The following is a 23,664-nucleotide window of genomic DNA, read 5'->3' on the forward strand; positions in this document are numbered from 1 at the left end:
TCTAATGACTCATTTTGAGGCACATTTATTTTTATATCAAAAGATTTATACTGTACACAGAAATATTAATTGTAACACATATATATAAATATTCCTAAAACAAAATGTATATAGCACAGTATCGTGTAATAACTGCCGCTGAGTATTTATTTTATATAAAGTGGGGCCGTCAGTCAGTATAAATCACTTCCAGATCAGTCTTTTAACACTGTGTTTCCACATTATTGGTGTAAGACAGCGCGACTCCCTGGGATATTTCTTATTGACGTCCAATAACGGAGACAGAGTTTTCCATTTTGATGTTGAAGACATTCATTGCCTCCACTTTGCAGCTTTTTTTTATTGAGTTACGGTGCTCTGGAAAATACAGAAATCAAATATTGAAACCCATCGAGTGAGGTGAGGGATTACGTTTCTGGGCTGCTATAATCCATCCTTCATTTGCACCTGCAGGCATAAAATGTCTACTTCAATGAAATATATAATACAAATGATAAGTTTATAGATAATAATATGACATGCATAAACTGATTAAAGGGACACTATAGTCACCTGAACAACTTTAGCTTAATGAAGCAGTTTTGGTGTATAGAACATGCCCCTGCAGCCTCACTGCTCAATCCTCTGCCATTTAGGAGTTAAATCCCTTTGTTTATGAACCCTAGTCACACCTCCCTGCATGTGACTTGCACAGCCTTCCATAAACACTTCCTGTAAAGAGAGCCCTATTTAGGCTTTCTTTATTGCAAGTTCTGTTTAAGATTTTCTTATCCCCTGCTATGTTAATAGCTTGCTAGACCCTGCAAGAGCCTCCTGTATGTGATCAAAGTTCGATTTAGAGATTGAGATACAATTATTTAAGGTAAAATTACATCTGATTGAAAGTGAAACCAGTTGTTTTTTCATGCAGGCTCTGTCAATCATAGCCAGGGGAGGTGTGGCTAGGGCTGCATAAACAGAAACAAAGTGATTTAACTCCTAAATGACAATGAATTGAGCAGTGAAATTGCAGGGGAATGATCTATACACTAAAACTGCTTTATTTAGCTAAAGTCATTTAGGTGACTATAGTGTTCCTTTAAGTTTTATTGATAGAAAATGCATAAATAAAATTTTTTATCAATTTTTTTTTTTACCATATTAGCCTTTACCACTATGCCATTGGCTGCCTTTGTTGAAAGCACTCACATGTCCTGAGGCAGCCATCTTGGAAGGGAGCACATAAAGCAGGCTCATGTGATATCTGTTCAATGTTTAGTTCACTAGTCCCAGCATTTTTTCCTAATATAACAATTTTTAATTTCTAGAAAAGCCAAGTAAATTAATAGTGATTTTAAAAACACATATATTTTTTTAATAAACACGTAGTATTCTGGTATTTCTAGAAATATAACCAAATTTAAATGTATAACACATTGTAACTGTGTCAGATTAAGGTTCCAACGCTGTATGATAGTGAAGGCCTTCTCAGTGTGATACCATTATTGGACCAATCTCCAGAACTCCAGACCCAGACATTTGATTTTTCATTTCAGATGTATTTGTCACATATTTGACCAACTGGTTATCAACTCCCTCAAACAGTAAAAAACCTCCCATGTTTTGTTTATTAGCAATTTGTATTGTAGCTCCTCTGTATTAGGAGAGCCCTCTTACCTTCTGAAGACATGCCGACTGATTCTAGATCTAGTTATCTGGTGTAATCGGGCGATAGATACCAGAAATAAAACCTATTGAAGAAGAAAAACAAAATATAAATAAATATTAGATAGTTGGCTATTAATATATTTATAACAATTTCTTAATTAATAACATTAACACAGTGAAGCAAATGTAACCTGTCTGTCCGTCAATCTGTCTGTCTATCATTGTCACTATGTTCCACCAAGTTCCTTCTCAATACTCACCACTGTATCCTGCTACACCTGGACTTCGGAAACTGTCTTCGGAAGACACTGACCACTCTGATTCCATACCATCTGAATCCAGATATTTTGACATGTTATTCCTATATAGAAGTAAAATATTAATCAAAATAAGTATTTGGCACATTATTTATATTGCTTTATGAATCTCTTTTTCTACTTGGTGGTGAATGATTGTTAGTGTACGCCGATCCAACATGTACAGAACTTTCCATACTCTATGCAATATTGCCATTAATCCTACATGTTAATTAAGTTCTGACAAACACATGAATATGCACACAAAGCCTGCCCATCACCTTGCAAAGCTATAATGACATAGTATCACTTCCTCATTCTCCATCTTAGTTTGTGTACAGTGTAAACATGCATTGTGTTAAATATGTTTATTAGTTTCATAACATATTCCATTGCAAACAGAATATTCTTAATGCGGGTTAGTGCCTGCGCAGAGGCCTGGTTATCTTTGCAATTGTTGTACATCAGTTAATACAGTATCACAAGCGAGCGTGCTCCCTCCAGGAGCCGGTAGGCAGTAATAAGATAAGCGGGTAAACGAGGGCAGATAAACTAAGAATCAGCGCCAATATACAGAACAATGTATAAGCATCATCTCTTATCCTTTTTGCATCACTAACAGCATGTGCATAGTTAACGCACTGTATCATGTCAGTGGCCATAGTAAGATTTAGTTGTTTGTCATGCAGCAGCTCTTAAAGAGCCATGGTGCAGGCATGCAATAATAAAGGAGGCATACCGCTTAAAAATCAACCTTAATAAACATATTTATGCGGCCATAGTAAGGGCCATTAATAGCAGGTAGCTAGACAGGTGCTCTGTCAAAGTTTCGAATGCAGAGTGTTAAGAACATATGCGGGTCAGACAGTGTACGCTGTAGTGCTAGTGCTACCAACAGGTCAAACGCATTGTAATTATTGGGTATTGCCTGGCATAGTGTATCGTCTAGTATGTAGAGATTAGCGACTTTACAGCTTATCATGTAGCTGGCAGCTATTATGTATGCGGCAATAGGCAGCATCGATCTCTGGCCCTTAGGGGCATTATAGCATAGACTGGGTTCTTTTGGCATTTTAAGTTAACATGGTAATGGCAAATTGGTATCAAATAAGCAAAGTAAGTAAAAACTGAATGACAGTGTAATGTCCTGTTGCTCGGTCATTAAGGTGTTTCTTCAGTTATCGTTCCGTAGAACTAGATTTAGAGTCTCTCCACTGGAGGTGGCGATGTAATGCCTGATGTGAAGCACTGTCCAGCGCGGGGCCAATGGACCCACCCGGTATAACATTGCCGTGGCCTCTTGCAGGCTTGTGTCCGGGTGTATATGCTTGCCTTGCTGGTTATTCAGTGCAGGGTCTCTCCTGCTCCCCCGGTGTGACCAACCCCCCCTGTGTTCCACTCCAGGTCTGCTCTGGACGGTCGGCCCGGAGAGTAGCAGTGCTGTGGGCACTCAGGGACAGCAGCAGCCCGGCAGACTCCCACCCCTGAAAAGTCCTCGGGCACCTCGTCCCCTGCACCTCCCCATCACCTGCAGTTCCCCGGTGAAGCTCCAGCTCCGTTGTGCCTCCCCCCTCTCCGGTCACATACTTGTCGCCGGTGTTCACCTCCCCAGCCACCGGTCCGCCGGGGGTCCAGCTTATCCCGGCTCCACAGGGCTCACAGAGTCGGGGGCAGGCCTCCCTGGACCACCACCAAATCCAGGGGTTAGAGCCGGCTCCGCGTCAACCTTTCTGCAGCTCGGAGGGGTCCATCTGTGGGAACAGTCCCCCCGGTAGGTCAGGGCGACCCCGCTTGACTCCCAGTAGTGTGTGTGTAGAGTTGCCATCTTGGATCCACGTGGGAAAGGGCTCCCCAGTGTGCAGGCCTTCCGCCTCCAGTCTCAGGAGATTTGACTTGTGGGCCGGGATCACCCCCGCCGGCCCGAGGGGGGGGTAGACGGGGCCGGACCCCCTCCTCTCTCTCAGCCATCCGATCTCGTGGCGCTTGCCATCTCCTTGTGCGGGTAGGTCCCATGTGCTCAGCCCGGTCGGGTTGTGCGGCTGTGGCTTTGCGGGTGTCGTTGTAATTTGCTCCTGTGTCTCTCCCCGCTCAGGGCTTGTTTTTGCCCCTTCTCCGGATGGGTTTTGGTGCAGTTTTTTGGCTTTTTTTGTGTTTTTAGGCGTCTCAGAGCCAGAGCTGACATGGCTTGCTGCCGCTCGGCTCGGCGGCCCGGCCCCGCCCCCCAGTGTAAACATGCATTGTGCTCTCATGCTATAGGAGGCTATAATCCCTTATGTATTGGAGGACGTGACTTGCCGTTAACCTTTTGAGTGATCTTGTAGCAATTGGGCAGCAATAGTTGACAAGGCTACCATGAATTGGGGATAATCATCTAATAGTCCAGTGCTCACTACAAACCCTCATTACACTGAACAACCATGCATAGCATGCTTACAACAATACTTGCACAATGCTTGCACCACGATAAAACCATGTTCACACAATGTACCAACCATGCTCGCATTATGGTCACTCCAATGCTCACACCATCCTTGCGCCATGGTCATACCATGCTCATATTATGCTTCCCCATATTTTAATAACGTTACATGGGCTGAAAAGTTCAGCCTTTTTCACGTTTTTGCTGCTGATCCAAAAGAAGGCAAAAACCCAATTTGAAGCACTTCGAATTTTGCAGTAAAGTAGGAAAATATTCCATCTAGACCCCAGAATAGCAGTTAGATATCTCTTTGGATCAAGAAGCTATTAACCCCTTAAATTAAAAATGATATCCCTGAATATCCAACCAAATGCCTTTTAAACAACTGTACAGAATCTGATAAAACAACCTATTTAGGAAGAGAATTCCAAATCCACATTGTTCTTACTGGTTCCTTTGCCTTAGACTAAATATCCTAAACGCATGACCTCGTGTCCTATGTAAAGTCCTGTTTGTGAATAGGTTTCCACACAATGGTTTGTATTGGCCACGGATATATATGTATAATGTTATCATATTCCTTCTAAGAAATTATATTTTCATCCCGAGAATGAATGCCCTTTTTCATGCATGACAAAACCTTACTGGCCTTAGCCACTGCTGATTGACATTGCACATTGTTGCCTAGTTTGTCGTCTATAACAATTACCAAATCCTTCTCGTATGTTGTTATCCCTAATTCACTACCATTTAGAGTGTAAGTTGCTTGTACATTCTTTACCCCGTTGTTAGCCCCCAGGTTGTAGCAGACAATACAGTAATGGCCCACGTGAACAAAATGCAGGATTAATGGATTGACAACAGATGAGAGCAATCTATACATTTTACTTTACTTACTTAAAAGCAAAGGCCCCTCTCCGTCTGCGATAAATTATGACCACAATGACTATTACGATGATTAAGACAATGAGTGTGGCTGTAACTCCTCCAATCACTCCAGGTCTGCTAATCCTTGTGTCACAATATCTCCCAGAGTACCAGAAGTCATTAGTGTCCGTACAACTGTGGGTGAACAACAAACAAAAAATTTAATCTTCAACAATATATGGATATTGTAACCTGAAACCTGAGAGCCAGTCATTAATATATTATCTCACTATGGTTATCATCTCATTAGATTCCAAATGGTTACATTGGTGCCTAGAGGAACAATCCACGACAACACTAAAATGGCTGAGAAACACTCTAGATAATCCCTGTGTTGAAGGCAATTAAAACTGAGGACCTATTTCAATTTTGACAGAATTTTGAAAAGCAGATTGGGGTAAAACATTTGAGACAATTTGAAGGTGTGAATTATCCTTAACCCAGAGGATTTCAGAATTCATTTTAAACTTTTTTAATTTTTTTGCATTTCCCCTATGGTGACATCTCTCATTCCCCACAATTAAAAATGGCTGCTCATTCGGAAATTGGCTACAAAACCCAGATTAGAAAACATTACATCATAGTATAAAGGTTAAAGGTTGGAGTTTAAAAAAAGTCAGTACTTACAGACATTGAGGCCCAGATTTCGCTAGCACTCGACACTCTCCATAGTTGCAATCAAAGCTAGTGGACAATCCCATGGTGCAATTAGTGATACATTGTAAAGTGGTTCCATTGTAATATGGAAAATAATACTCCGTTAAGCCAGCAGAAACTATGTGACTGCACATCTCTGCAACACAGATAGTAAACGTGCTACATTTAATAACAATGTAATATTTGCTTGATATCTGAGATTTATGATCTGTATGTTCGCTTGCTGAATGTATATAGTTTGTTGGAAATCCCCACAATCTTAAACAGACACTCCAGACCTCTAACGCACTTTAACTTATTGAATATGTGAAGAGTGTGTTCTCGTTTTCATTCTACAAAAAGTGCAGATTTCTATAGAAGTTAGCACTGCTATAAATGAACCTGGTTACACCCCCCTTGACTGTCAATCAGACAACTAGTCCTGTTACTTCCTGCTTTGGTTAGCTCAGTGGAACTAAACTCAAGAGGCAGCAATGACCTGCCTTGGAAAGCCTTCTCATTGAGCTGTATTGGGAAGTCTGTGATTGGACAGAGACAGAAAGTTCTGTGATGGGGTTAGAAGGGGAGGGCTTGCAAAGGCTGCAGACAAGAGATTTGTAGATATTGCAAGCTGTTTTTATGATCATATGTGTGGCTGCCATTTTTATGAATGAGCGGATTTACCAATAAAGTGCCTGGATTATGTTAAAACCAAAAGACTGCGCATGTTGTTTACCCTAGAGAATCGCGCTAACTGCAAACAAGGATCACAAGACATATTTTAACATAACATTTCTACCCACTCATTTTGAGTCGCATTTATTTTATTATATCAAAAGATTTATACTTTACACAGAAACATTGATTGTAACATATATATATAAATATTCCTTAAACAAAATGTATATAATGCAGTATCATGTAATAACTGCCGCTGAGTATTTGACTCATATTTTTATATAAAGTCCGGTTTTTGGTCAGTATAAATGTATTGGCTTTGTAAGGACTCCTGATAAGTGTGTGTTAGAAAACACATGTCTGCCATGATTGTATTATACGTTTACATTTTCCCCTTTTTGGATGACTGGAGATGCAGCCTGTTTTAAACAGGGTATAGCATCTCATGGAATGAATTGGGTAGAGTCCAACAAGTGGGGGGCAATGCTCCACCATCTTTAAACTTCCCCAGCCACCACTGTTAAACAGATTTCCATTTAATCTGAAGCAGTGTATTTATTGTTTTATATGCGTTCTGCGTTCTGCACTGAGTTGTGTTAGCACAGATAACGATATAGGTGTTTAATTTGTAGTACCAGTTTTATATTAAATATATAAATTCAAAACCCTTTTTCACATTTTCTCATATGTTAATCACTCAGTCTGAATACAGGATACAGTGACAGGGCATTGGCATGATAAAATCCAAGTTAATGGATATAAAACGTACCTGTAACAGTGGGGAAGTTCCCTTTTGCAAAAGTGGTGGCTGCCGGATCGAAACATAGAAAAGCTGGCAAAAAAAAAAAGTTATTTAGTCAGTTACATATAATCTTGCAAATTATATATATAAAGAGCTTAGCTTTCGATGGTGCAAATGTACCCCCATTGCTGTTCCATGCCTCTGGTGGTAGAAATTGCCAATGAATAAAAAATAATTATGCAAGATTAAAAAATCCAAACTGATTAATAAAAAACTCTAAATCCAAAGCAAAACTGGTACATAGAAACATAGAATGTGACAGCAGATAAGAACCATTCGGCCCATCTAGTCTGCCCAATTTTCTAAATGCTTTCATTAGTCCCTGGCCTTATCTTATAGTTAGGATAGCCTTATGCCTATCCCACGCATGCTTAAACTCCTTTACTGTGTTAACCTCTACCACTTCAGCTGGAAGGCTATTCCATGCATCCACTACCCTCTCAGTAACGTAATACTTCCTGATATTATTTTTAAACCTTTGTCCCTCTAATTTAAGAATATGTCCTCTTGTTGTGGTAGTTTTTCTTCTTTTAAATATAGTCTCCTCCTTTACTGTGTTGATTCCCTTTATGTATTTAAATGTTTCTATCATATCCCCCCTGTCTTGTCTTTCCTCCAAGCTATACATGTTAAGATCCTTTAACCTTTCCTGGTAAGTTTTATCCTGCAATCCATGAACCAGTTTAGTAGCCCTTCTTTGAACTCTCTCTAAGGTATCAATATCCTTCTGAAGATATGGTCTCCAGTACTGTGTACAGTACTCCAAGTGAGGTCTCACCAGTGTTCTGTACAATGGCATGAGCACTTCCCTCTTTCTTTACAAAAACAAAATAGCAAACAATTCCAATGTGGAGACAGATGGTTGACATCTATTCTACCAATTTGCAAAAGAGTCAATGTGAGAGCAAAAGGTGTGAAAAATAACAAGAACACCAAGCAGTATATTAATATCAGGAAATAATGAATAATTTAAACTTTGTTTAACTAGAGAATAGATTCAGATCTTCTTGGAATTCTGTCATACAGGTTATGAACTGTCTGTAATGAACACTGCACATTCATTAAAAAAAAATATCCAGTTCTTTGTGGATTGAAGAAAGTGGCAATTTACATCCAATCCTTGATGCACAACAAGAAACAATATCCATAAACACAAAGCAAAGTGCTCACATTTCGCATCTAGTGGCCCCTAATAATTGGAAACCATGATGAAGTACCAGTATGTCCAATATGCGTTAGGATTTTAGCTAATTGGTCTTTGTCCCCCCCTCTCCATGTTGTGGACTGTGGTGTTTTCAATAAACCTTTTCCATCTTATTCATGTTGTGCTTGTTTGGCATTTTTTGTATGGACACTATTTACACAGAGGGACACTTTAATCCTACATAGGGGTACTTGGGAGGCATGACATCACACTCTGAACTCCAAAACATCACATGAAGGTTCATCTTGTGTTTGACGAGCTTATTAACTGTGTCAGCTTCCTCATGGCGTTCATGAAATCAACATAAGATTAGCACATGGTAGAAGCGATCTACAATGATCTCGTATTTCTTGGCCATTATACAAAAATGTAGAGGAACCACCAGAGTTAATGCCTTCCATGAGCTAACTGCCCCTATCCTTACAGACCTCTTACCAATGGCCTTTTTATTTTTAGAGACTGGACTACAGAGGGATTGAGTGAATTCTGTATTCATTTTGTGTCATTCAGTTTGCTGATATGTTTTTGTCTATTCTAGTCGGGTTTCTTCAGCCTCCGTTCTTCACCCATGACATATGTCAAAACATGCAATATTGGTAGTTTAAAGACACATACTTTTGCCAGATTGTGACAGATTTATAAGAGATGTGGGAATTTACTATTTAATAAAATTCCATTGGTTTCTTTTTTTTCTTTTCTAAACTCTTATATGAATGTTGCTAATTGCCAGACATGTTCTATCTAGCTGATGCATTCTGCTAATTAGCAGTCAACCCTAAGATGGCTCACCCAGGCAGCTTCATTTACAATTGTTAAAGGACCACTCATGGAACACCCCCTGGCTGTCAATAAAACAACGAGGTTTGCAGCGCCTTTCTGTGGGCCCCCCTGAGCTAACAGACATGGCAGGCATGCTCTACTTGAGTTTGAGTTTCTACAAAGACCTCAGACCAGCTCCTAAAGACCTCAGACCTGCTCCTCAGCTCCAGACCTCAGACCAGCTCCTAAAGACCTCAGACCAGCTCCTAAAGACCTCAGACCTGGTCCTCAGCTCCAGACCTCAGATCAACTTCTCAGCTCCAGACCTCAGACCAGCTCCTAAAGACCTCAGACCAACTCCTCAGCTCCAGACCTCAGACCAGCTCCTAAAGACCTCAGACCTGCTCCTCCAGACCTCAGACCAGCTCCTAAAGACCTCAGACCAACTCCTCAGCTCCAGACCTCAGACCAGCTCCTAAAGACCTCAGACCTGCTCCTCCAGACCTCAGACCAGCTCCTAAAGACCTTAGACCAACTTCTCAGCTCCAGACCTCAGAGTAGCTCATAAATACCTCAGACAAACTCCTCAGCTCCAGACATCAGACCAGCTCTTAAAGACCTCAGACCTGCTCCTCCAGACCTCAGACCAGCTCCTAAAGACTAAACAGTCATTTCCTTTTTTCCCCATTTTGGCAAAGAGAGAGGTTCTTTAAGTAATTACTGTGATGTTGAACATATAACGTGTGTTGATTTTCTTGCATTTCCAATCCTCTGAGTATTGAGTATCAAAGTGAATTTCAAATTTGAGTCCAAAATACTACAATACTAAAAAATAATAACTGACTTACAGAATGTTTTAATTTGGTGATTCTTGACTCACTTTGAATTCCCAGCAATTACCACTTCAGTGAGTAACAGTGATAATATAGCTCTGATTACTAAATTATCACTAATGTTATAATGATACATATATTAAAAAAAAGATCCGGACAACCAAAACTGCGTAAAACTCGTTATCCACTTCGACAATCTAAGCAGTTATTTTAGTCCTGTCGAAGAATGTAACAATAATTAAACTCGAAAAGTGGTGCCTTATAATTATATTATCAATATATTCTTCATGTCATAATTATATTTTCAATATTTTATTCATGTTATAATTATATTATCTATTATCAATATATTCTTCATGGTATAAATATATTATATATTATTATTATTATTATTATATTATTTATATAGCACCAACAAATTCTGCAGTGCTTTACAGTGGGTGGACGAACAGACATGTAGTTGTAACCAGACAAGTTGGACAAACAGGAACAGAGGGGTTGAGGGCCCTGCTCAATGAGCTTACATGCTAGAGGGAGTGGGGTAAAATGACACAAAAGGTAAGGATAGTATTAGACTAGTGACAGTTGCAAAAGAGGAATCAGTTGGGAGCTATTAACAGTTTAATTGATACACTTTTATGAGGAAGTGGGTTTTTAACGATTTTTTGAAGGAGTGGAGACTGGGTGAGCATCTAACAGAGGAGGGAAGCTAGTTCAACAGGAATGGTGCAGCCCTCGAGAAGTCTTGAAGGCGAGCATCAGAGGTGGGAGTACGGACAGAAGTATGTAGCGGGTGCGAATGAACATAGAACAGCAGAGGGAGTGAAGTTAGGGAAAACATTGTAAGGGGAAGAAAAAAGATGAGAGATCTCTTCACTGATTGTAGAGATCTTGTCAGTGTAGTGAGGCGGTAAAGTTAGCAGGTGGAGGAGAAACAATAGGGCGAAGAAGAGAGTTAAATGTGTGAAATAGTCATTTGGGTTCGCGGGAGAGTGTGGTTATGATGGTATTGAAGTAATTTACTTTTGCAGAGGAAAGAGCCAAATTTATAGTGGAGAAAGTCAGACGCACAGTGAGACTTTCTCCAACAGCGTTCAGCAGTTCTGGAGCGTTTTTGAAGATATCGAGTCAGCTTTGTGTGCCAAGGTTGTTGTTATAAATATTGTTATAAATAAGGTTATGTTATAAATATATTAAATATTATCAATATATTCTTCATGTTAAAATTATATTATCTATTATCAATATTTAAATTTATGTTATAATTATATTATCTATTATCCATTTTTTCATGTTATAATTATTTATTATCAATAAATTATTAATTTTTTCCATTGATCTCATTTCGTGGTGTAATTTAAACCCAACACGGCTCTTACTTGAATTATTACAGGTATCCAGGGAAGGCTGAGAACTGCGTAGTTCATTTTCCACTTGGCTATAAATCTCATCGTACACATTTGTAATATTTGGCACGAAGGCCGTTTCCATAATCACTTCATGATCAACTATAACGCTCCCCGGCCTGAGAAAGGGAAATAATTCAGTCATTTATAACAATACATGTCTTGAACGGTTATAATCATTCAACAGCAATCAGCAGTGTATAGTGATTGATAATCCATAATGTGTATGTGTGAATCACAGAGCTCGGCAGCAATAAAACTCACAGTAATGTACAGTGTGAGAGCTCCACAGCAATAAAACTCACAGTAATGTGCAATGTGTATGTGTGTATCACAGAGCTCCACAGCAATAAACTCACAGTAATGTACAGTGTGTATGTGTGTATCACAGAGCTCCACAGCAATAAAACTCACAGTAATGTGCAGTGTGTATGTGTGTATCACAGAGCTCCACAGCAATGAAACTCACAGTAATGTGCAATGTGTCTGAGTGTATCACAGAGCTCCACAGCAATAAAACTCACAGCAATGTGTATGTGTGTATCACAGAGCTCCACAGCAATGAAACTCACAGTAATGTGTAATGTGTATGAAACCAAATTGTCCAAGTAAAAAAAAGTGCTGTTTTGTTTTTTTGAAAGAGAGTATAATGGAGCAACATTAACTGCCAGTCTCCTTTCTAGCAGTCCGCGACGCTTGGGACTTATGGGTAATGAGCAGACAATCTCCATTATAAATCTTTTTTATCAATCAATACGTACCTGATCTGAATGATTTTAATTGCTTTTAATTTTGACAAGCTTGACTTATAAATCACTTTCATCTGTTAAAGAAAACAAAGGAAATATTCATGTATTATTGATAAAATCCTGAATATAATGACTGGGATAATGAGAACGTTGTCACTTTTGGTTTTGTATCAGAGACAACTTGAAGCTAAAATAAATGTCAAAATAGCCAACGTACTTTATCCATGATAAAAACTATTTACAAAGTATTTAAATGTCTGCGTTAAACACTGACAATTTGCGCCATCTACTGGTTATACTATAAAAGTGCATGCATGTATACAAAGATTGTATAGACTACACAGACTACCATCACGACATGATTTGTATAACATTTATAGGGTTACATATGATGTAACAGTAATTCTTTATCACCAGCTCAGAGTACAGAACACTCAGCAAAATATCCACATAAATGTAAAGCAGATTGCACCAAGAGGGTAATAATCAAAATAAAAAAAAGGAAAAAGGGGTGCATGCTGACCCAACAACAATATGTCAAAAGACGCGGTGGATTGATGTCCATAGGAAATACAAATGTCAGTTTCAGCTTTCGATATGGTTGGCAAGAAGTCTTAATTTAATTTCATTTCATTTCATTGCATTCTATTAGAAAAAAAAACTTTTCAAATGATTTATCTACAAACCTTTCCATAGATTTGAATGGTCTTAATAGCGTTTGCTTCGAACAGATTAGAATAATTTCTTATTCTGATTCAAACCAATGAAATCAAGGTCTATGTCGGCCAGGAAGAGCGCAAAGCTCGAAATCCTGGGCCAACTGGACCTGGTAGAAAGATGTTATTTTTATAACATGGAATATAAACATGATTTTATTGTTTCCAAGATTAATGTGTCTGTCTGATTGTCCCTCCAAAGATGAAAGCAATAGTCTAGTCATTCCACCAAATTGGAATTCGGAGAATCTTATCTCCAAACATGATGTGGAACACCTACACTAATCCCGAGGGCAGGGAAGAAATGCAATCCACTTGCCAACAATTGTTAACACATTTTAAGATATCTGGGACATTGGGGCAATTTATTCTACTGTGGTCTGGACAAAGAAGAAATGCAGGGCTTCATAATATACCATTTGCACTCAGAGCTGACTGGAATAATTAGAAGCCAATTCATGTTTTTTGTAGGAGCCAGCAAAGGAGTATTTTTTATCATCTTCTATAGAAAATACCAAAATAGTCTGGATACTGATGTTTCTAAAGTCCTCATTGACTGTGCCAAACATTGCTTACATTTTTTTTTTTTGCATAATTTCAGTCACAATGTAGTTCTAATTTATATTTGTGCATCTAATTTCAGTTTACATGTATTTTTTTTTTTTTTTTAGCAAGTTCAAATGAAAAAGTAACAATTGGTCAAGAAAAGTGCAAGGGGTCCCGATTTTATATTTTTGGATAAATAAATCATTAAAAAATTTGAAACTTATTTTAATACTGTAATTTATTTTTATTTTTATATATGATACTATACATTGTTTAATATTATAATATTATAAAAGGAGTATTTTAAAAGTTTAACCAAGTATCCAAAAATATGAAATAATTAGAGAATCGTGATGGCCATTGGAGTGGCACTAAAATATCTCCATTTGTTTAAATAAACATAGAGATTAAGGAGAGAGCGCATTTAACTTTTTTCTTTGGTTTTTACTGTATGTATTAGAGCTGATGTGTACTGTGGTCATTGCTGCTGCCCAGGAGTAATAGGAGTTTGAGTGCAGGACTTCTCTTTTTGTATTTGTATTCACTTTTTGTATTACACAGCTAGGTTACAATGCTGCCGCCCATCCCATGTGTTCCCTATTAAAGCGGCACTGTCATGCCGAACTTACCTTTCCTCAATCTCTTCCTCTTCTCCCCCTCTCTCGGGATCTGTTATTCTTTTCTTCCTGTCTCCTTTAGTTTTCTTTAAAACCATAAGACAAAGTAGGGACTCTTTGTCTTATGGGATTCCTCCGCTTGACCAGCTCTGACCAGCGGAGGAGCAAAGTGTGCTTCATTTCCGCTGGTCAGAGCAATTTTCCCATGATCCCTAGCTTTCCTCCCTGTTCCCACAATGCTTCCTGTCAGTATTGCCAAACGTCCTGTCACTTAGACAAAACGCCAGGCAAAACTGCCGAATTGCATCCTAACAGAATGAGCACTGTTTCTCCATTGGTGTTAGGATGCAATTCGGTACTTTGTTCGTATCGGAATTTCATTCTAATGAATGAAACTCCGATCCTATTCATTGCTGTGGCTGCATCTTGCAGCCGCTTAGTAGATAACTCCCTAATTCCCACGGTATCAGGGAGCTATCTACTAAAAGGCTGAAAGACCTGAATTGGTCTTTCAGCCAAATTTACTAACACCAAGTAAAAATGACTTGGTATTAGTAAATAATATGCCCCTACTCGCTATACCGCGAGTAGGGGCATGTCTAGTAAGCAGTGAGCAGCCTGTGGCTGCTCACTGTAAAAAACAAAAAACAAAAAAAACAATAAACACCCCCCCTCCCCTGCGCGGGGTTAAAGATTGGGGGGGGGGACCTACTGCCCCCCCCCCGGCCCCCACCCCTGCGCGGTGGGTGGGGGCCCTAATAAAACAATAAGGGGGGGGGACCTACTGCCCCCCCCCCCGGCCCCCACCCCTGCGCGGTGGGTGGGGGCCCTAATAAAACAATAAGGGGGGGGGACCTACTGTCCTCCCCCCCGGCCCCCACCCCTGCGCGGTGGGTGGGGGCCTTAATAAAACAATAAGGGGGGGGGACCTACTGTCCTCCCCCCCCGGCCCCCACCCCTGAGCGGTGGGTGGGGGCCCTAATAAAACAATAAGGGGGGGGGACCTACTGTCCTCCCCCCCGGCCCCCACCCCTGAGCGGTGGGTGGGGGCCCTAATAAAACAATAAGGGGGGGGTCCTACTGTCCCCCCCCCCCGGCCCCCACCCCTGAGCGGTGGGTGGGGGCCCTAATAAAACAATAAGGGGGGGGGACCTATTGTCCTCCCCCCCTGGCCCCCACCCCTGCGCGGTGGGTGGGGGCCCTAATAAAACAATAAGGGGGGGGGACCTACTGTCCTCCCCCCCTAGCCCCCACCCCTGCGCGGTGGGTGGGGGCCCTAAATGAACCCCCCCCCCATCAAGGTGACTAGGGGTCCCAAGCCCCTAGTCACCCCCCACCCAAAACATTCTATCCCCTACCTACCCCCCTCACCCTAAAAATAGTGAGGGGGGAATAAAATAACTAACCTGTAAAAAAAAAAAAATTAAACTTACCATTTGACGTCTTCTTTTTTCTAAATTCTTCTTACTTCAGCCCCCCAAAAGGCCAAATAAAAATCCATAAACCCGTCGCACTTTTAAAAAAAAAACAAAAAAAACCGAGCGCAAACAAAAATTAATCCATCTTCACCCATGGAGGGCACGCCGTGTACTGAGCTCCGCAGGGCGGGTCAAGGCTTATAAAGCCTTGCCCCGCCCTGCAATTAGGCTTAGAACACAATGATTGGTTGGTTTAAGCCAATCACAGTGCTCTGTGTCATTTTACAAGCGTGGGAAAATTCCAAAGAACTTTCCCACGCTTGTAAAATGACACAGAGCACTGTGATTGGATGGATTTCAAACCATCCAATCACAGTGCTCTGTGTCATTTTACAAGCGTGGGAAAGTTCTTTGGAATTTTCCCACGCTTGTAAAATGACACAGAGCACTGTGATTGGATGGCTTGAAAACCATCCAATCACAGTGATCTGTCATTTTACACAGCGTGGGAAAGTTCTTTTGAATTTTCCCACGCTGTGTAAAATGACACAGAGCACTCTGATTGGTTTAAACCAACCAATCATTGTGTTCTAAGCCTAATTGCAGGGCGGGGCAAGGCTTTATAAGCCTTGACCCGCCCTGCGGAGCTCAGTACGCGGCGTGCCCTCCATGGGTGAAGATGGATTAATTTTTGTTTGCGCTCGGTTTTTTTTTTTTTTTTTTTTTTAAAGTGCGACGGGTTTATGGATTTTTATTTGGCCTTTTGGGGGGCTGAAGTAAGAAGAATTTAGAAAAAAGAAGACGTCAAATGGTAAGTTTATTTTTTTTTTTTTTTACAGGTTAGTTATTTTATTCCCCCCTCACTATTTTTAGGGTGAGGGGGGTAGGTAGGGGATAGAATGTTTTGGGTGGGGGGTGACTAGGGGCTTGGGACCCCTAGTCACCTTGATGGGGGGGGGGGGTCCATTTAGGGCCCCCACCCACCGCGCAAGGGTGGGGGCCAGGGGGGGAGGACAGTAGGTCCCCCCCCCTTATTGTTTTATTAGGGCCCCCACCCACCGCGCAGGGGTGGGGGCCAGGGGGGGAGGACAGTAGGTCCCCCCCCCTTATTGTTTTATTAGGGCCCCCACCCACCGCTCAGGGGTGGGGGCCAGGGGGGGAGGACAATAGGTCCCCCCCCCTTATTGTTTTATTAGGGCCCCCACCCACCGCGCAGGGGTGGGGGCCAGGGGGGGAGGACAATAGGTCCCCCCCCTTATTGTTTTTATTAGGGCCCCCACCCACCGCTCAGGGGTGGGGGCCGGGGGGGAGGACAGAAGGTCCCCCCCCCCTTATTGTTAGGGCCCCCACCCACCGCGCAGGGGTGGGGGCCGGGGGGGGGGACAGTAGGTCCCCCCCTTATTACCATTTTTTTTTTTTTTTACAGTGAGCAGCCACAGGCTGCTCACTGTTTAGTGGACATGCCCCTACTCGCGGTATAGCGAGTAGGGGCATTGGGGAGATTTTAATCTCCCTTGTCCTATTATGGGGGTCATATTGACCCCCATAGAGTGAGGGGGGACATGGGGGGCTTAGGAAGTGGCGAGGAGCACTGCTCCCTGCCGCTTCTGTCTTTACATATTACAAGGAGGGAGCTGCACGCCGGTAGCTCCCTCCTTGTAATAAACTGAACGAACAAACTAACACTGATACTCCGTGATACTCCGTGATACTCCGTGATACTCCGTGATACTCCGTGATACACAGTGATACACAGTGATACTCAGTGATACACAGTGATACACAGTGTTAGTTTGTTCGTCTGATTTTTTCTATTCATTCATTCGTCTGTCTGATGAATGAATGAATAGGTGAAATTCCCGTTCGCATGTCCAGGTGTTTCACTGGGCATGTGCGGGAATCTCACAGTCTGTCTAGTGTGGGTAGATGACGTGTCCCACAGGGACTTCACCTACCCACACAAAGATGGCGGCGCCCTGAATAAAGATCGGGGCAGAAGATAAAGAATTAAAAAGAGGTAATGTGGGGGGCTTAGGGGCATTTGGGGGTGACTAGGGGGTCGATTGGATGTAGTGGAGGCGGGAGGGGGGTTAAAAAAAAAACGGGATTCGGCATGACAGTGCCGCTTTAAGGGTTAATAAGTATATAGGGGTGTATATAAAAAATACCCCTCTCTGTCTCATTAGAGATATCTTTGCCAGAAGCTAGTGATGCTGCGGACGCAAAATTTTCGGTACGCGAAACACGAACACGAATTTCGGCTAATGTTCGCGAACCGGCGAACCACCATAGACTTCAATGGGCAGGCGAATTTTAAAACCCACAGGGACTCTTTCTGGCCACAATAGTTATTGGTTGGCGGGTGGGGGCCATAAATATAATGAGGGGGGGACCTACTGTCCTCCCCCCCAGGCCCCCACCCCTGTACGGCGGGTGGGGGCCATAATGAAAATGAGGGGGGGGACCTACTGTCCTCCCCCCCGGCCCCCACCCCTGGGCACGGGTGGGGGCCATAAAGATAATGAGGGGGGCCTACTGTCCTCCCCCTCTCCGGACCCCACCCCTGTGTGGCGGGTGGGGGCCATAATAATAATGAAGGGGGCAGACCTACTGTCCTCCCCCCCTGGCCCCCACCCCTGGGCGGTGGGTGGGGGCCCTAAAAAAACAATAAGGGGGGACCTACTGTCCCCCCCGGCACCCACCCCTGATCGGTGGGTGGGGGCCCTTAAAAAACCAATAAGCGGGGCACCTACTGTCCCCCGCTGGCCCCCACCCCTGAGCGGTGGGTGGGGGCCCTAAATACTAATAAGGGGGGGACCTAATGTCCTCCCCCCTGGCCCCCACCCCTGAGCGGCGGGTGGGGGCCCTAAATACAAATGGGGGGGTCCCTAGTCACCCCCCCAAAAAAAAAAATATCTCCCTACCTACCCCCCTCACCCTACAAATAATGAGGGGGGACCTTTAACTAAGAACCTGTAAAAAAAAAAAAAAAAAAAACTTACCATTCGATGTTTTCTTTCTTCAGACCCAAAAAAGGGCAAATAAAAAACCATAATAACCGACGCAATAAAAAAAAAAAAAAAAACGAGCGCAAAAACAAATAATCCTTCTTCACCCATGGAGGGCTCTGTGCAGACTGAGCTCTGCAGGGCGGGGGAAGTCTTATAAAGCCTTGCCCCGCCCTGCAATTAGGCTAAGAACACTATGATTGGCTGGTTTAAGCCAATCAGAGTGCTCTTTGTCATTTTACACAGCGTGGGAAAATTCCAAAGAACTTTCCCACGCTGTGTAAAATGACACAGAGCACTGTGATTGGATGGCTTGAAATCCATCCAATCGTTGTGCTCTTTGTCATTTTACACAGAGTGGGGAAATTCCAAAGAACTTTCCCACGCTGTATAAAATGACAAAGATCACTCTGATTGGCTTAAACCAGCCAATCAGAGTGTTCTTAGCCTAATTGCAGGGCGGGGCAAGGCTTTATAAGACTTCCCCCGCCCTGCAGAGCTCAGTCTGCGCGGAGCCCTCCATGGGTGAAGAATGATTATTTATTTTTTTGCGCTCGTTTTTTTTTTTGTTTTTTTTAATTGTTATTATGGTTTTTTATTTGGCCTTTTTTGGGGCTGAAAAAAGAAGATTTTAGAAGAAAGAAAACATCGAATGGTAAGTTTAATTTTTTTTTACAGGTTCTTATCTAAAGGTCCCCCCCTCATTATTTTTAGGGTGAGGGGGGTAGGTAGGGGGGATATTTTTTTTGGGGGGGGAGGGGGTGACTAGAGTCCCCCCATTTGTATTTAGGGCCCCCACCCGCCGCTCAGGGGTGGGGGCTAGGGGGGAGGACATTAGGTCCCCCTTATTAGTATTGTTGGCCCCCACCCACCGCGCAGGGGTGGGGGCCGGGGGGAGGACAGTAGGTCCCCCCCTCATTATTTTTATGGCCCCCCAACCCCCGCGCAGGGGTGGGGGCGGGGGAGGACAGTAGGTCCCTTTCTCATTATTTTTATTCCCCTATATAACAATGTTTGGTATTTAGTGAATATTCCCCTGTATAACAATGTTTGGCATTTAGTGAATATTCCCCTATATAACAATGTTTGGCATTTAGTGAATATAGGGGAATATTCACTAAATGCCAAACATTGTTATATAGGGGAATATAACAATGTTTGGCATTTAGTGAATATTCCCCTATATAACAATGTTTGGCATTTAGTGAATATGCCCCTATATAACAATGTTTGGCATTTAGTGAATATTCCCCTGTATAACAATGTTTGGCATTTAGTGAATATTCCCCTATATAACAATGTTTGGTATTTAGTGAATATTCCCCTATATAACAATGTTTGGTATTTAGTGAATATTCCCCTGTATAACAATGTTTGGCATTTAGTGAATATTCCCCTATATAACAATGTTTGGCATTTAGTGAATATTCCCCTATATAACAATGTTTTGCATATAGTGAATATTCCCCTATATAACAATGTTTGGCATTTAGTGAATATTCCCCTGAATAACAATGTTTGGTATTTAGTGAATATTCCCCTATATAACAATGTTTTGCATTTAGTGAATATTCCCCTGTATAACAATGTTTGCCATTTAGTGAATATTCCCCTACATAACAATGTTTGGTATTTAGTGAATATTCCCCTATATAACAATGTTTTGCATTTAGTGAATATTCCCCTGTATAACAATATTTGGCATTTAGTGAATATTCCCCTATATAACAATGTTTGGCATTTAGTGAATATAGGGGAATATTCACTAAATAGGGAGGATAGGTGTCAATTCATATCTGCCAAGTGACCCTATGTAGGAGGAACAGTCCCTATTCTGCTCTGTGTCAGTGTGTATCAGGGTCCCTGAGGACAGGTGTCAATCCATACCTGCCAAGTGACACTATGTAGAAGGAACAGTCCCTATTCTGCTCTGTGTCAGTGTGTATCAGGGTCTCTGAGGACAGGTGTCAATCCATATATGCCAAGTGACCCTATGTCGGAGGAACAGTACCTATTCTGCTCTGTGTCAGTGTGTATCAGGGTATCAGGGTCTCTGAGGACAGGTGTCAATCCATACCAGCCAAGTGACCCTATGTAGGGGGAACAGTCCCTATTCTGCTCTGTGTCAGTGTGTATCAGGGTCCCTGAGGACAGGTGTTAATCCATACCTGCCAAGTGACTATGTAGAAGGAACAGTCCCTATTCTGCTCTGTGTCAGTGTGTATCAGGGTCTCCGAGGACAGGTGTCAATCCATATCTGCCAAGTGACCCTATGTAGGGGGAACAGTCCCTATTCTGCTCTGTGTCAGTGTGTATCAGGGTCCCTGAGGACAGGTGTCAATCCATACCTGCCAAGTGACTCTCTGTAGAAGGAACAGTCCCTATTCTGCTCTTTGTCAGTGTGTTTCAGGGTCTCTGAGGACAGGTGTCAATCCATATCTGCCAAGTGACCCTATGTAGGAGGAACAGTCCCTATTCTGCTCTGTGTCAGTGTGTATCAGGGTCCCTGAGGATAGGTGTCAATCCATATCTGCCAAGTGACCCTATGTAGGAGGAATAGTCCTTATTCTGCTCTGTGTCAGTGTGTATCACGGTCCCTGAGGACAGGTGTCAATCCATATCTGCCACGTGACCCTATGTAGGGGGAACAGTCCCTATTCTGCTCTGTGTCAGTATGTATCAGGGTCCCTGAGGACAGGTGTCAATCCATACCTGCCAAGTGACTCTATGTAGAAGGAACAGTCCCTATTCTGGTCTGTGTCAGTGTGTATCAGGGTCTATGAGGACAGGTGTCAATCCATATCTGCTAAGTGACCCTATGTAGGAAGAACAGTCCCTATTCTGCTCTGTGTCAGTGTGTATCAGGGTCCCTGAGGATAGGTGTCAATCCATATCTGCCAAGTGACCCTATGTAGGAGGAACAGTCCCTATTCTGCTCTGTGTCAGTGTGTATAAGGGTCCCTGAGGACAGGTGTCAATCCATATCTGCCAAGTGACCCTATGTAGGGGGAACAGTCCCTATTCTGCTCTGTGTCAGTGTGTATCAGGGTCTCTGAGGACAGGTGTCAATCCATATCTGCCAAGTGACCCTATGTAGGGTGAACAGTCCCTATTCTGCTCTGTGTCAGTGTGTATCAGGGTCCCTGAGGACAGGTGTCAATCCATACCTGCCAAGTGACTCTATGTAGAAGGAACAGTCCCTATTCTGCTCTGTGTCAGTGTGTATCAGGGTCTCTGAGGACAGGTGTCAATCCATATCTGCCAAGTGACCCTATGTAGGAGGAACAGTCCCTATTCTGCTCTGTGTCAGTGTGTATCAGGGTCCCTGAGGATAGGTGTCAATCCGTATCTGCCAAGTGACCCTATGTAGGAAGAACAGTCCCTATTCTGCTCTGTGTCAGTGTGTATCAGGGTCCCTGAGGACAGGTGTCAATCCATATCTGCCAAGTGACGCTATGTAGAAGGAACAGTCCCCATTCTGCTCTGTGTCAGTGTGTATCAGGGAATATTCCCCTATGTAACAATGTTTGGCATTTAGAATAAAAAAAAAATGGTTGCAGCTTCCGAATGAATCTAAAATGGATACTGTCCATTAGGTGGGAGGGTCTGCTAGGGAGGGTGTGCTGCTGATTGGCTGGAATGTGTCTGTTGACTGTGAGGTACAGGGTCAAAGTTTACTCAATGATAAAGAATAGGGGGCGGACCGAACATCGCATGTGTTCACCCGCAGTGGCGAACGCGAACATGCTATGTTCACCGGGAACTATTCGCCAGAGAACCGTCCGGGACATCACTACCAGAAGCTCAAGGAAGCAAGGTGAAGGGTCAGAATAAGATCCATCTAGGGGGTCTGCCTTGACGTTGGCAGGCGGGCATTCCCTCCAGTGGCCATTGGAGTAACTAAGTGACTTCTATTTGTTTAAATATACATAGGGATTTGGGAAGAGCACAGATAACTCTTCTTTAATTTGAGAATGTTATCCAAACATATTAGGGCCTAGATTTAATATTCTCAAGTTAGTAAATAACCCTGAGAATATTTCATTAAATCCAGAAACAAGCTGTGAAGATTAACATAAATATAAGTCGAGCAGTGTAGGTTTATAAACAATGTGTTCACTCTGCGAACATTACCTGAATATTAAATCTACGGACAAAATTTCTGTATTCGACACTGTTCTCATCCTTCAGTGCATCAGTATAGTCCATATTGATAATTCGAACATTTATTTTAATAATCACATCCACAGAACCTAAAAAGGGTACATGTAAGAAATGAATCGGGGGGTAAATATTAACAAATTAATCTATGATATATTACATAATATTCTCATATGATACATCCTGTTAGTAAGAAGGTCTATAATGCACTATGGGACACCACATGAATATTGTTTCATTAACAAATTACTAGCAGTGATGGTTTTTTCATTAATTAAGAAAACTGCCACTGTGTCTGAACAAATCTATACCTAAGTTTCTATAAAATTAACCTCAATTTAATTAGTTTGAATTAAAAAATCAAAAACTAAAACAAATCAATCTGTTAGAACAAAACTTTTTAAATGTGTCTTGTACAGAAACCATAATAAAAGTACGGAGATTTTGTAGATAATGAAATCCTTCTCCTTCTGATTCAAACAAATTAAATCACTGCAAATTAACTTTGTTACACCCCCCTGGCTGTCAATCAGACATCCGGTCCTGTTACTTCCTGGTTTGTTTAGGTCAGTGGAAATAAAGTCAAGAGGCAGCAAAGACTTCTCATTGAGCAGGATTGGGAAGTCTGTGATTGGACAGCCACAGAAAGTCTGGGCGGGGTTGTAAGGGCAGCGCTTGCAAAGGCTGCAGACAAGTTATACCCCCAATTAAATAATGCATCATTAAATTTGATATAGTTCTGAGAGTTCTGCAAATCCTCAGAACACAATAAGCATCTTAAGGACATAATAATAGCAGTTTCTCTAAGATTACTAACAATCTCGTCAAGACAGTATTAACTG

At 42.1% G+C, this 23,664-nt stretch overlaps 1 protein-coding gene across 1 annotated transcript in view; it reads right to left on the reverse strand.

The window, feature by feature from the left end:
- Window positions 1-325: 325 nt before the first annotated feature.
- LOC134572198 (mucin-3A-like) overlaps window positions 326-23,664 on the reverse strand; it is a 40,484-nt gene continuing 17,145 nt past the window's right edge. Inside the window, exons 3-11 of the mRNA XM_063431008.1 lie at window positions 22,796-22,914; window positions 12,369-12,430; window positions 11,581-11,726; window positions 7,373-7,435; window positions 5,917-6,082; window positions 5,260-5,424; window positions 1,908-2,008; window positions 1,657-1,730; window positions 326-447 (exon numbers count right to left, since the gene is read on the reverse strand). Coding sequence (XP_063287078.1) covers window positions 1,687-1,730; window positions 1,908-2,008; window positions 5,260-5,424; window positions 5,917-6,082; window positions 7,373-7,435; window positions 11,581-11,726; window positions 12,369-12,430; window positions 22,796-22,914 — 866 coding nt within the window. The 3' untranslated portion in view covers window positions 326-447; window positions 1,657-1,686. The remainder of the gene's footprint in view (window positions 448-1,656; window positions 1,731-1,907; window positions 2,009-5,259; window positions 5,425-5,916; window positions 6,083-7,372; window positions 7,436-11,580; window positions 11,727-12,368; window positions 12,431-22,795; window positions 22,915-23,664) is intronic.

Source organism: Pelobates fuscus, chromosome 9, assembly GCF_036172605.1.
Source record: "Pelobates fuscus isolate aPelFus1 chromosome 9, aPelFus1.pri, whole genome shotgun sequence".
NCBI lineage: Eukaryota > Metazoa > Chordata > Amphibia > Anura > Pelobatidae > Pelobates > Pelobates fuscus.